The sequence below is a fragment of the Vombatus ursinus genome, unplaced genomic scaffold (genome assembly GCF_900497805.2).
Source record: "Vombatus ursinus unplaced genomic scaffold, bare-nosed wombat genome assembly UNPS02014802.1, whole genome shotgun sequence".
Lineage (NCBI taxonomy): Eukaryota > Metazoa > Chordata > Mammalia > Diprotodontia > Vombatidae > Vombatus > Vombatus ursinus.
Genome location: NW_020954580.1, coordinates 23,872,817 through 23,886,546, shown reverse-complemented (window position 1 = coordinate 23,886,546; position 13,730 = coordinate 23,872,817). Strand labels below are relative to the sequence as shown.

At 34.6% G+C, this 13,730-nt stretch overlaps 1 protein-coding gene across 3 annotated transcripts in view; it reads right to left on the bottom strand.

Annotated features, from left to right (window-relative positions):
• SUMO1 (small ubiquitin-like modifier 1) overlaps positions 1-13,730 on the bottom strand; it is a 75,123-nt gene that overhangs the window by 6,488 nt on the left and 54,905 nt on the right. For 2 of the 3 annotated variants that reach the window (XM_027873449.1, XM_027873448.1), the window contains exons 2-4: positions 11,642-11,742; positions 7,604-7,678; positions 3,482-3,559 (exon numbers count right to left, since the gene is read on the bottom strand). In XM_027873449.1, the coding sequence (XP_027729250.1) occupies positions 3,482-3,559; positions 7,604-7,678; positions 11,642-11,668 (180 nt within the window). In that variant the 5' untranslated portion in view covers positions 11,669-11,742. The remainder of the gene's footprint in view (positions 1-3,481; positions 3,560-7,603; positions 7,679-11,641; positions 11,743-13,730) is intronic. The other variant, XM_027873450.1, reaches the window with a different exon arrangement.

Genomic DNA, 13,730 nt, shown 5'->3' with positions numbered 1-13,730 from the left:
ATGTTCTAAAATTACTATTAGAGAAATGCAAATTAAAACAGCTCTAAGGTACCACCTCACACCTGTAAGATTGACTAATATTACAGAAAATGTAAATGACAAACGTTAGAAGAGACGTAGGAAAATTGAGACACTAACACACTGCTGGTGGAATTATGAACTGATTCAACCATTCTGGAGAGCAATTTGCAACTATGCCCATTGGGCTATAAAACCATGCCTATCCTTTGACCCAGCAATACCACTACTAGATCTCTAGCCCAAAGAGATAAAAAACAAAAAGGAAAAGGACATATGTGTATAACAGCTCTTTTCTGGTGGCAAATTGGAAATTGAGGGGATGCCCATCAATTGGGGAATAGCTGAACAAATTGTGGTATATGATTGCAATGGAATACATTTGTGCTATAAGAAATGATGAGCAGGATACTCTCAGAAAAACCTGGAAAGACTTACATGAACTGATGGCAAAGTGAAATGAGGAGAACCAGGAAAACATTGTACACAATAACAGCAACACTGTACCATGATTGACAGTGAAGGATTTAGCTATTCTCAGCAACACAATGATCAAAGACAATTCTGAAGGACTTAAAATGACAAATGCTAACTATCCCCAAAGAAAGAACTGATGGAGTTTGAACACAGCACACTTTCTTTACTTTACTTTATTTTAAGGTGGTTGTGTTTTCTTTCACAACATGACTAATATGGAAATGTTTTGCATGACTGGACATATATAACATATCAAATTGCTTGCCTTCTGAAAAGGGGGGAGGGGAGGGAGGGAGAGAATTTGGAACTCAAAATTTTTTAAAATGAACATTAAAAATTGTTTTTACATGTAATTGGGGGGAAAGTTAAATACAAAATAATTTTTTTAATGTTTAGAAGAACAAATTTAACTGGTTTTACTTCTAACTCTAAAATGAAAGATAGGTCCTGCTGAACTGTTTGTTGTTATATTCATTACTCAGGACATAATCTAAAAAAGTAACAAAGAACATTGTATGTGGATGAATGCGTATGTGTGTGTGCGTGCGTGTATGTATCCTGTCTAGTGATAAGCTCACATATTTCCAAAAGTCAATCAGGAAGCAAGAATTCAGACTGAGATCCTGTGTCTTCCAGGTGAATGTTCTATCTGCTGCAGTATCATTTAAATGAATGCATTTGTAATACTAATAAAACTATAAAAGTGAAACACGTTTTAGTGGACCAAAGAACTACTACTTTGTGAGTCAAAAGACTCGCAAGTCTAGTCCCAGCTACCTCACCAATTTATTAATGTGACCTAGAGCAAATTATTTCCTAGAGCTAACTCTAGAGGCAGATAGGTGGAGTAGCGGATGTAGATAGCCCTGAAACTGATGTCAGAAACACCTGGGTTCAAATCCTACCTTAGCTGCTTACTAGCTAAGTATTCCAGGTAAGACACCTAACCTCTCTCATACTCAATTTCCTCATCTGTAAAATAGCCACTTTTCAGCCGCAGCTCGTACCTCACAGGATTGTCGTGGAGATGAAATGAGATGATGTACATAAAGTGCTTTGCAAAGTTAAAAACACTATGTCTAAAAGACAACGATGACTACCTAACAACTACTGCTGGGAGTCTGGATTAGATAATCCCTTTCAGCTCTAAATATCATTTAAAAACTCTCTCAAAAAAATTGATGGAAAATTTGGTTGATTTGAATGTTACATACAAATTAATTGCAACTTCAGACAATACAGGAACAACAAAAAGCTGTAAGATCATAGGATTTAGAGCTGGAAGGGACCATACCGATCACCTAGTCCAATACCTTAATTTTACTTGAAGAAACCAAGGCCCAGAAAAGTGACTTTCTTTCCCTCAAAGACCTTAAATCATTAAGTGTTTATTAAGCGCTTATATGCTGAAACTAGAATTGCATATGGATTGATGAGGAAATAAATTTTTTAAACAAAACCAAAACACACCTGATGTCTAATAAAACATAACAAGCATAAACTGGAAACTGAACTTTGCTTAGGTTGATAACACAGTAAAAGCTTACTCTTTTGCAATAATTGGGAGTAATCCTAGTTTGAATTAAAAGTGTGAATTACAAAATAGTTTTAGAAGGGATAAGTCTTATTACTTACAAGTATACACATTAGCTCAACTAGAAGCCTGATAAGAGGCATTAAATAATCTGTTTTAAGCAAATAAGAATACATTTAATCAGGATGTCATTTATTACACGGATCATTAAAAAGTGTTTGTTTTAATCAATATTTTAAACACTTATCACCCTTGACTCCAGGGACTAGGTTTTGTTTTTTGTTTTTTTTCCAGATCTTTACATACTACAAAGGTAAATAAACTAACCCAATAATCTTGTGTAAATCGCTTTATCACAAATTTAGAATTAATGGGGTTTTGGGGCAGCTAGGTGGTGCAGTGGATAGAGCACCAGCCCTGGATTCAGGAGGATCTGAGTTCAACTCTGACCTCAGACACATAACATTTATTAGCTCTGTGACCTGGGGCAAGTCACTTAACCCCACTGCCTAGCCAAAAAAAAAAAAAAAAACCCACAAAAAAAAGAATTAATGGGGTTTTGTCCTAACAACTAGTTCTTTATCATAAACAAAACTGAAAAAACTATTTATCATATTACTTGTACACAGTACTGTCCAACAGATCTATCCATTTCTCTCACCTTTCCTCCTATGAATTGTGTCTCTCTATATAAATGACTTATGAAGAATTTATACACGGCAATACAGAACAGCAAAGATGGAGTTTTAAAAATAACTGATTGTCATCCTCATTAGCCATCTAAACCACATTTATTGAAGTTACAAAGCCCATTCATCTCCCATAAATTATGAAAACATTTCTAAAGAAAACCTACTTTAAAAGAATCAACTATAGCTCCAATAACAAGATATATACTAGAAATAAAAATATTTCTGAATATTTGGCACCAAAATTTTCATTAGACTTTAAACATCTAGAGTTAGTATGAGTAAGTTTCATTAGTAACAGCAGTTTTACTAACAAATATTACACAATTCACTAAGCAGTGATCCTTGGGGCTATGTAGAAGGATAACAAACTTCATTTAAATATCTAAAACCAGTCTAAAAATCAATAAGATCTAAAAACCAGTAGGAAATTCTATTCTGAAAACTAAGGATGAAACTATCTTTAGTTTAAATGCACCAGTGAGCCAACATAGAGATAATTTCCTAATTAGTTATGATTTAATACCTAGCATTTGTATAGCACTTAACGTTTCAAAATGACTTCACTTCTACTATGAATTCTCAACAAGAAAAGGCCCACATCAACTAAATCTCAGCAAATATGGTAAAAGTAATGCCAGTGTCCTTCCCAAGTTATTAATAATTAAAGGAATGAAAGGAAACAGGTTATTCTTTCTCAAAGAACTTTAAAGTTTTATTTTTTCTGATAAAAAGAAATTGTACTATATTGTACTATACAAACCTGTCTTTGACAGTATGATTCTTTGAGTTTCTTGAGATGTGTTGTCATTTTCACCTTGAAGTGAATTTCACTGCTGTCCTAAGAACAGAAAAGAAAAAAGTTACTTCTTTTTATTTGGCTTCTTTTATTTGGCTCCAAATGATTTTATTGCAAGTAATATTTTCACTAATGCTTCAACAGCACTTCTAAATGGCTTTATAAACATAGTTCCTAAAAAAAAAAAAAAAATAGTTCCTAATCACACCTCACTCTGCCCCTGCAAAAAGACACTCCAATGTGAATCCTTATCTTTTCTAAAATAATGAAACAAAGAGACAATATTTAAGGGAAACCATGAAAAAAAAATAAGATAGATGATGGAGGAGAGAGAAATCTTACACTACTCAATTGTAAAATAAAGCAAAAAAATTATCAAAACTATTTGGTTCTCATCTCATACCTATCAGAAATGACAAATGCTGCAGGAGATGAGAGAAAAACAGATACACTAATGCACTGTTGGTAGCGACACAATTTGGAACTATGCCCAAAAGGCTATAAAATTGTGTATCCCCTTTGACCTAGCAATACTACTACTAGGTCTATATTACAAAAAGATCAAAGAAAAAGGAAAAGGACCTATATGAACAAAAATATTTATAGCAGCTCTTTTTGTGGTGGCAGAGAATTGGAAATTGAGAGAATGCTCATCAATTGGGGAATGGCTGAACAAGTTGTGGCACATGACTGTGATGGAATACTACTGTGCTGTAAGAAATGATGAGGTATGTGGTTTCAGAAAAACACAGCAAGATCTATATGAACTGATGCAATGTGAAATGAGAAGAACTGAGAAATCATTGCACACAGTAACAACAATGTTGTAATGATGATCACCTGTAAAAGACTTGTCTACTCTGATCAACACAGTGATCCAAGACAATTCCAAAGGACTCACGATGAGAGAATGCCATCCACCCTCCAGAGAGAACTGATGAACTCTGAGTATAAACTAAAGTATAATCTTTTTACTTCCTTTATTTTTCTTGCTTTATTTTTTAAATATGGCTTATTGCTTGACTTCTCAGTGAAATGAGAGAGAAGTTTGGAGGAAGGGAGGGAGACAATTTGGAGCTCAAAATTTAAATAGAAAAGAATGTCTACAATCAATTTTTTTTATCAAGAAAAAAAGCTATTTGGTATTACATAACAAGCAGAAAAATAAATCAATGAAACAAAATAAAAACCTTAGGACCAAAAAGTATGCAAAACAAAACCACATCTGAAAAACCCAAGATTATAAAATATTAGAGAAAAGAACAGCTGAGAATTATCACTAAGGAACTCAACTAAGAGAGTAGGGCAGAAAAGTTTAGGCCCATAATTCATGCCATCTATTTCAATAAACTCCTACCGATGTATGATCTTATAAAAAGGGAGAGAAACATTAAAATGGCAGAAGAGAAATAATCTGGTTATCCTGATTCTAGAGAGGAAAGTCATATCAAACAAATGAAAGAAATTTACTAGACAAAAAAGGATAAATGACTATGTAAGAAACTTGTACAATAAAGAGAAATGTCGCCAAAATATTTTTAAAGGTAGACTGGGGAGGGATTTTATGGTAAATGTATCTGATAAAAATCTGACATTCAGGATCACAAGAAACTGATACAAATTTGTAAGTAACAGCATATGTTATAGGAGAAAGAAAATTGGCTCTGGAAGATCAGGATACAATGATGGCTCTGCCACTTTGGACAGGTTCCTTAACTTTTCTGAGCCTGAGTCTCCTTATCTATTAAGGGAAGAAACAAACCGAATAATCTCCAAAGTTTCTTCCAGCTTTAAATTCTAGAATCCTACCAACCAATCTCTTGATCATTAAATGTTTTTTAAAAAGAATATAAACAGATAATTCTCAAAGGAAGAAACACAAATGGTTATCAATCACCTGAAAACTGTTCAAACTCTCAGAGAAATGGAAATTAAAATAACTCTTTTGTACCATCTTATACCCATCAAAACATGGGCTAGATAAAGAAAGCACTGGTAATATAGGATTACTCTTTGTAAACAGTTTTTAAAAGAAAAAAGAAAAATGCAAAGTTGGTGAACTACAGGAAAACAGGCCTACCATTACATTACTAGTGGAGGTGAGAACAACTTTCAGTACTGATCATAACACTTGAGCCAGTGATCCCATTATCAGGACTGTGTTATTATTAAAAGAAAAAAAGATCTTTATGCATAAAAATATTCATAGCTGCTTTGATATAATAATAAGAAACAACCTGTGTTTCCTGATGTTAGCCAAAACTTTGGCTTTTTGTCTACTGTAAATGACAAGCAGCAGAGTTATCCTAAAGGCAATAAGGAGCCACTGAAGATTTTTTTGGTCAGATAATAACAATGATAAAACCTTTGAGAAGATTATTTTGGCAGCTGTGTGGAAGATGAATTTGAGAAGGTAAAGATCAGAAGCTGGGAGTCCAATTAGGAGGCTGTTGCAATAATGCAAGCAAGTGCTGATAAAGGCTTAAACTAGGGTAGTGATCACGTAAATTAAAAAAAAAAATAGCGAACAGAGAAATGTTGTAAGGAAGAATTGACAAGATTTGGTAACTGAATAGATAAGAAAAGAAGGACAGAGAAGAGTTAAGAATAACTTCAAGGCCAAGAACCTGAATGACTGAAAAGATGGTGAAGCCTTCAATGAAAATAAGGAAGGTTGGAGTAGATTTCAGAAAGAAGATAATGAGTTCTACATGGACATACTGAGTTTGAGCTGCTTACATAACATCCAGGTATGGAGTTCTAATAGGCAGTTGGTGATTCAGAGTTAGAACTTGGGGAGAGATTAAGGCTGGATATATAGACTTGGGAGCCATCTACATGGAGATGATAACCAATGGTAGTGGATTAGCTCACCAAGAGAGGATAGGGAGGGGGCCCAGGCCAGAGCCTTAGAAGCAAATAGTTGGAGGTGAGATATGGATAAGGAAATAGCAGTCAGACAGGTCAGAGGAGAATCAGGAGAGGGCAGTGTCACAAAAGCCAAAGGAAGAGAGAATCCAAGGGGATGAAATAGTCAAGCATAAAAAGCTACACAGGGGTCAAGAAGAATGAAGACTGAGAAAAGGCTATCAGATTTAGCACTAGAGAAAACATCTCCAGCTGAGTGGTAATGTAAGAAACCAGACTGCACAGGATTGAGAAGCAACAGAGGTAAGGAAATACAGTCAAAGAGCATACAGACTTTTTCAGGAATTGTGCTATAAAAAAGAAAAGACTTTCAGGACAATAGGTCAAGAGCATAGCAGAGTCAGTAAAGATTTGGGGGGAATGGAGAAGTCAACAAACATTTATTAAATGCCTACTATGTACCAGGCATTGAGGAAGACCTGGGTGCACTTCCAGGAAGCAGGGAACAATCAGCAGATAAGAAGAAATTGAAGATTTTAGAGGATGACCTTTCAGGAAAAGACAACATAGTAAGCAAAAGCAGAGCACTTGGTTTTGGCAAGAAATAAACAAAGAAGGAAAATGAATGATGATTAAAAAAAAAAAAGCTCTAACAAGTTGAACAGGGGAAAAGAAAGCGCTCATAATGGATCACCTCTATTTTCCTAAAGTATGAGGTGAAGTCCTCTACTAAAATGAAGGGGGTGACAGGATGGCATAAAAGACAAGAAGAAAAAAAAGAGGTGTGGAACTTTTGTAGTAGAGTTAATCAGAAAAGTATAAAAGGGCTGGAAAGGCCTGGTAGATAAAATTTTAGATAAAATTATAAAAATCCCAATAAGAAGGGTTGTGTGATTTCCCCAGGCTCCATTCAACAATCCTCAGCCCTAGTAAGAGTGGAAAGGGAATGGTGGGGTTAAGCCAGGGGCTGGATACATCAGTGGATATGGAATGAAGGGTGATATGACTAGAAGGCAAAGAATTCAAAGTGAAAGGACAATATGAAGTAGATCAGTTCTACAAATGAGTTAAAACAGTTAAGGAAGCAAAGAGAGGGCAGAAGGGTTTGTGGATCTCCATAAGAATAAAGAATAGGTTTAAGAGGAATAAGACAAAGGGAGAAATGAAAGGATAGGAGGTCATGATCATCAGAGAGATTAGGTAAATGATGGTACTCACCTGCCCAATGACTTTAAGTTTAATGTATTCTCCTTCTTTCTTTTCCCCCAAGTCCTCAGCAGAAGGTTTTGCTTCCTACAGAAAAAAAAAAAAAATTTCAGTAATCATTACCTTTCCTTAAAGCAGAAACTCTGTACTGGAAAATACTATTAACTTTTTTCCTGAATGGGAAATCAGTCCAAAAAAAAAAAAAAGATAGTGAATCAACTTTAGTCTAAAGCACTAATTTGAGCGAGGAAAGGAAAATGAAGAAAGGATAGATTTGTTTCTATGAATAATTTTTAATATAGTCAACTTTTTATTATTCACATTATTTTATATTATTCATACTTTTAATCCTAGGTCATATTCTCCTCACAGACAACCATGATTATAACCCAACTAGCTACCCAGTCAGGTTGTGTACACTCAATTAACCTTAACATTAATAAAAATAAAACATGATTGAGGCTGCCAAAACGGTGACATCCATTACAGAGTCAAAGAGAAAATGTTTTGCAACACCTACGAGTAGGTACCAGTGCTCCCTACAAAGGTGCTGACTATCAAGAATCTACTGCATAACAAAATAAGTATATAATAAAAGAAGTTGTTAGTAAGAATTCAACTTGTTTATAAGGGTGAGGAGAAAAGGGAGATAAAATACGAGTCCCAAACCAAATAAGACTAAGAAGAAAATAAACAGAATTATGAGAAACAGCTTCATCATGATGCATCACATAAAGAAAATGAGCCATTTTTAGGAAATGAGTTTCTTGCATTCATTTGAAAGCACTCTGTACAAATTAATGAGAGAATTCACTATTTCGTTAGAAATGATTTCTATGTTCTCTAACTACAAACATTCTGACCCCTATATTATTCAATCATTTAAACTTAAATATATTAAATATATGTTCTTCTACCCTTAATTGTGTCTCCAGAAATTTAACAAACACTTCTCCAAAAATCTAACTATATACTGTAGTTTAAATGTGGGCATACACTTGCTTCATGCTAACAATATAAAACCACTAAATCTTATGAAGAACAAAATGCTTATATTCACGAATTAACAGACAATAAGAGACAAGATGTAGCTTTTGTGTATCTATAATAAAAATAGCTAAGATCACAGAACTGGCTTGTTCAGTATGAACCCCTGCCTGCTTGTCATGCTGCAGTGTTTTGAATTTTTGCTGACTTCTGCAAAATGGCACAGTAGATAAAAGTAACCACCTTAGCTGATATAGTATTTGATCTGAAAGCTAGGTAATATAAACTTGGAAAATATTTAGAATACTATCTTGGCATACTCACCTCACCTCACTCAGTTCTTACCTTGTGAGAAAGAGGAGGGTAAATGGAATCACTGGGGCATTAACTTGTCTAATGAACTTGTCTAATAAAATAAACTAAAACTGTATGATACAACAAGCAGGAATTGTCCCTTCTCCCCTTCCTCTTTCTCCATTCTGTAAGCCAAGTATTCTCACTTATTTCCACTAGCAAGCTCTAAACTACACTTGTCAATTAGCTACTGCATGGTCTGAAGAATAAAAAAGCTGCTGAAACAACAGCAAAAACTTGTCTTAGTTATAAAGGTCATCTTTTCTTTGTCACCTCCAATCTGGTTTCCTGTATGGAGACCTTCGTGCCCTTCTGTAAGTGTTCTTATTTCTGACTGATTTTACTGACTTGTGTTTATTCTTCTCTGACCTATAATTAAATCTTCCTGATTCCACTGTGCTTACTCAGTTTATCAACTACTTTTCTTGACCTTTACTACTCACCCATGTAAGACTCTCTGCCTGTAGCTTGCCTACTTAGTTCCGAGTCATGTTGTTCAGTTGTTTCAGCTGTGTCCAACTTTTTGTGACCCCATTTGGGGTTTTCCTGGCAAAGACACTGCAGTGGTTTGCCACTGCCTTCTAACTCATTTTACATTGTGAAAACTGTAGCAAACACAGTTAAGCGACTTGCTCAGGGTCACAAAGCTACTAATTATCTGAGGCTAGGTTTGAACTCAGCAAGATGAGTCCGCCTGACTCCAGGTCTGGCACTCTATCAACTTCGACATCTAGCTACATGGCTACCCACTTCTGATACCCACTTAACCCTATGGGTCTTGCCAGAAAATTTGGATTCTGGACCCCACGACCTGCTATGACCTTTGATATCCATTCTGATCCAACTTCATTCCACAGTTGAAGGTAAAACAGTAATCTTTGTATCACACTGCAAAATAAAAGTCCTTTTATACCTACAATTATGAATTGTAATCAACTACATAAAGACCTCTTCAAATTATTACTGAGAGTAACAAGAAATATATTTGAATTTCACAAGATTAAGTAAAGTGTAGTCTTGAACTTCCTAGCAAGAGTCCAGAATGTTACAGTTCTCATCAATCCATCCTGGTATTTAAACTAATAAATAATAATCTCTCACTACACAACACAATACAATAAAGCCTTCTCTCAAGAGTTTATTCATAATACCCTCAGAAATTAAACACCAAAAGAATGGTGCTATCCACTGAGTAAGAACCATTAATAAATACATTAACCTGAGTGTTAACGTAATTTTATTCTGAACATGACATTTTGATAGTTTAAATAAAGTTCTACACTGTAGCAGTAGTTAACAGTATATAAAAATATTCCTAAGAAATTTAAGATGTGTAAATTTTTTAACATTCATTAACATTTTAAACCAATTACAAAAAGTTGTTCAATTTAATGTTGTTTTCTCCCCAAATTCACTAGCTGGCATTTAATATTCAAATGGATCTGTGATGTAGCCAATTTCAAAGATCCCTCCAACAATCATGATCACAACCCACCCATTCACGGGGGGCTGTCCTGTGTGATTTTTGCCCATGTCCTTGAAAGAATACCAAATGAGCACTCCGGCCAGTCATCTGTCACACTTTGCTTCCACCACATGACAAGCCCATCTCCTCTGTCAGTACAATTCCTTGATATCCTTTACTCCTGTTCCTTTGTGGAGTTCCCCATTGATTATATGATCACAGCCACAAGGAACCTTTTCACTGTTTTCTGTTTGATACTCATCTTTAGCTATTCAAAGGTAGTAATCATGTCCCAGGTCATTAGTTAAATGTTTGTATTTTTTTTTTAAAGTTAGGCATATGCTGTTATGGGAAGTTTGGGGTCAATAAAAATCCTATGCAATTTCCCAAAAGCAATTCAGAGCACTCTTCCTTTTCAACTTTGGGCCCAGCTCACTGTCCATCTGTATTGTCTTTCCCACACATGCATACTGTTGGAAAACCCTCAATCTCTATTCAGATTCATCTTGAAATTTGGACAATAGATGGTGGTCATACATCTGTTCTTTACTATGTGAATGGACAGGGCAAACTCCTTTAAGTGATCTTTTCCATGAGGCTCCGCAATGTCTTGAGTCTTGATGTAATCAACACAGTACTATCCGCAAGAACACAGAAGACCACAACACCCACAGCGAATCCCTATCCAACCAAGAATCTGTTCTGGCTCTCCACCATTACATTGGTGAATACATTTGGCAACATATATATCTTCCTGTTTAATGCCTCACCTGGTGTTTACTATCAAAGAATCACTGCAAAGTATTATTTCTACTATTACACCTTCCAAGGAATCCTAAATGATCTCTACTCATGAATAAAAGACTCCTTGCAAAAGAGCCTATAAATCTACCAAATAAATGCTTTTTCATAATCAATAAACAACAAACACAATGGAACCTTATGTTATCTACATCTTTTAGACAGTTGTGACATAGTTAAGAGGTGATCTTCATTAAATATCACTTGCAAAAACTTGCTTACTCCCTACTAACAGCCTCATCAAAAATGCCCTCATAAATATTTTGTATAAATGAGAGAAAAGGCATAAAGGCTGGCAGTTGCTGACGTTCTCAGTTATTTTTTGGTATCAATAGGTCTAAGATATTTCCCACATCTTTGGTAGTTTCCCCTCCTTTAGATACCGTGTAAATACACCCCTCAATGTTCTCACAATTTTATCATCACCCACACACTATGTATACCTGATGCAATCTGGCTGCTTTTCTCATCTTTGTTCTCTTTTGTGCCTCCTCTCCTTCTTCTCCAAGCACCTCAGGAATTAGGTCTAAGAGTGATGGTTCCACTATCGATGGAAAAAAGGTATTATAATTTTTGCAAATATTTTTCACTTTCTTCTATGTGTATTCCTTTCTGGGATGACTTTGCTTAGTTGGCAAAGCTATCTTGACAATCACTCTTTCGGTGGGTTTCTTTAGACTAGACGATCCCATTCATATTCATCCATCATCCTTCTAAGTAAGATTTTTAGAGACACACATATTACTCAGTGCTGCTTTTAATAGTCCATCTATTTGGAAAATAAGTCAACCGTTTACTAAAGCATTTTCTGTACTTTTTTGGTCACCTTCTTGTAATTAATTTATATTAATTTGCTAGAGGTAAGAATAGTTTCACTTTTGAAAATAAAGTTTTGTCATAAAAATCATTTTTAACTCAAGGGCCTTACCTTATCCTTCATTACAATATAACAAAATTATTTCCAAATTCTGGACAACACTAACAGGTGTTTGCTGATATGGAAATTTCTTGACAAAAGGAACTGTCATACTTTCTTATTGTTATCTCTAGCACTTAACAACTGCTTTGCATGTAGTAAACATTTAATGAATGCTTTTTCATGCATTCAACATGTAAAGATTTCAGGACTCTGATCAGTATAGTAACCAATCATGAATTAATAAGACATGTAAATATGACTTAATGTTTAATGTACACGACTTAATAAGGCATGTAAACATGCCTCTCACCTCTCAACAAAGAAAACTCTAAGTGCAAAAATGAGGCATGCATTTTCAGACATGGCTAATGTGTTGTTTTTTTGTTTGTCTGTTTTGGTTTTTTTTGCTTAACTGTACTGATTTGTTACTAAAGGCTTCTGGGGGAGGGGAGGTGGAAAATGGCAATGATATAAAAGAAGCATCAATAAAGCTTTTTTTTTAAAGACCATAGTGTCTCAAAAAGGCCCTAGAAAGCAAGTTAGAAGATTGAGTTCTAGGATTGCCTCTAGTACTAACAAGCTATATGACTTCTAACCTCCCTGTGTCTCTATAAATTATCTATAAATGAAAGGATTGTATTAGATTAGCTCTAAGTTGTTTTCTAGATCCTTCTAGCTTTGTCCTTTTCACAGGCAAGTCTTTTAACAAAGGTGCTGACCTTCCAGTAAGGTAATTCATGTACAGAATCGGTATCTAAATATTATATAATATTAAATATCCTTAATAAACTGACATATATTCAAAATTAATACCAAAACAATCATCCAAAAGCAAATGACCACATGTTAGTTTTGCTGAACTGATATTTTTCTTCTTTATTCTCCTTTGCTACAAGAGATTGTTTTAGGATGGGAAATGTAGGCCATGTAAAAATAAAAGACATTAATGAAGTTCTTATTTTACTGAATTTGTCAATGCTAATTTTTATAATATCTACATCATTATAGAATTTAAAATATATCCTGTGATTAAATAAGCACAGCAAAAATTAATTATATTAATCATCAAGTCTTTAATTTTTAATATTTCAAAATAAGTCTCAAAATAATTAACATATTATAGCAATTAAGGCCATTATGAAATTAGTAATTTCAAATTCCTATCTATAACCCAAAAAGATCATGATAACTCTAAAACTGAGCTCAGTCACATTTTGTTCAAGTCCGTATATGGACATTCTAACTCAAAAGAGTGCTTAGGAAAATGAATGTTTTAACAGAACATAGATCTGTAGTAGGAAGGGACTCCATAGAGTTCATCTAGGTCAACAACCCTCAATTTCACAGATGAGGAATCTAAGGCCCAAGTAAGTAAAAAGACTCAACTAGGATCACACATCTAGTAAGTGGCAGAGGCACTCAAATCTCACCACTGCAAATCTAGCACTTGTTCTACTGCTCCATGCTGTGTTCAGTAACACAAAGGCTTCTTTAAAAAAATAATGTTAAATCAATAAACTGCAAAACATTTGCAATTGATGTTTTGTAAACATTTCCTCTATTGTCAGCATCTAAAAGTGTTGCATTTGAGTGTCTCCCCATGCTCCCAGAGC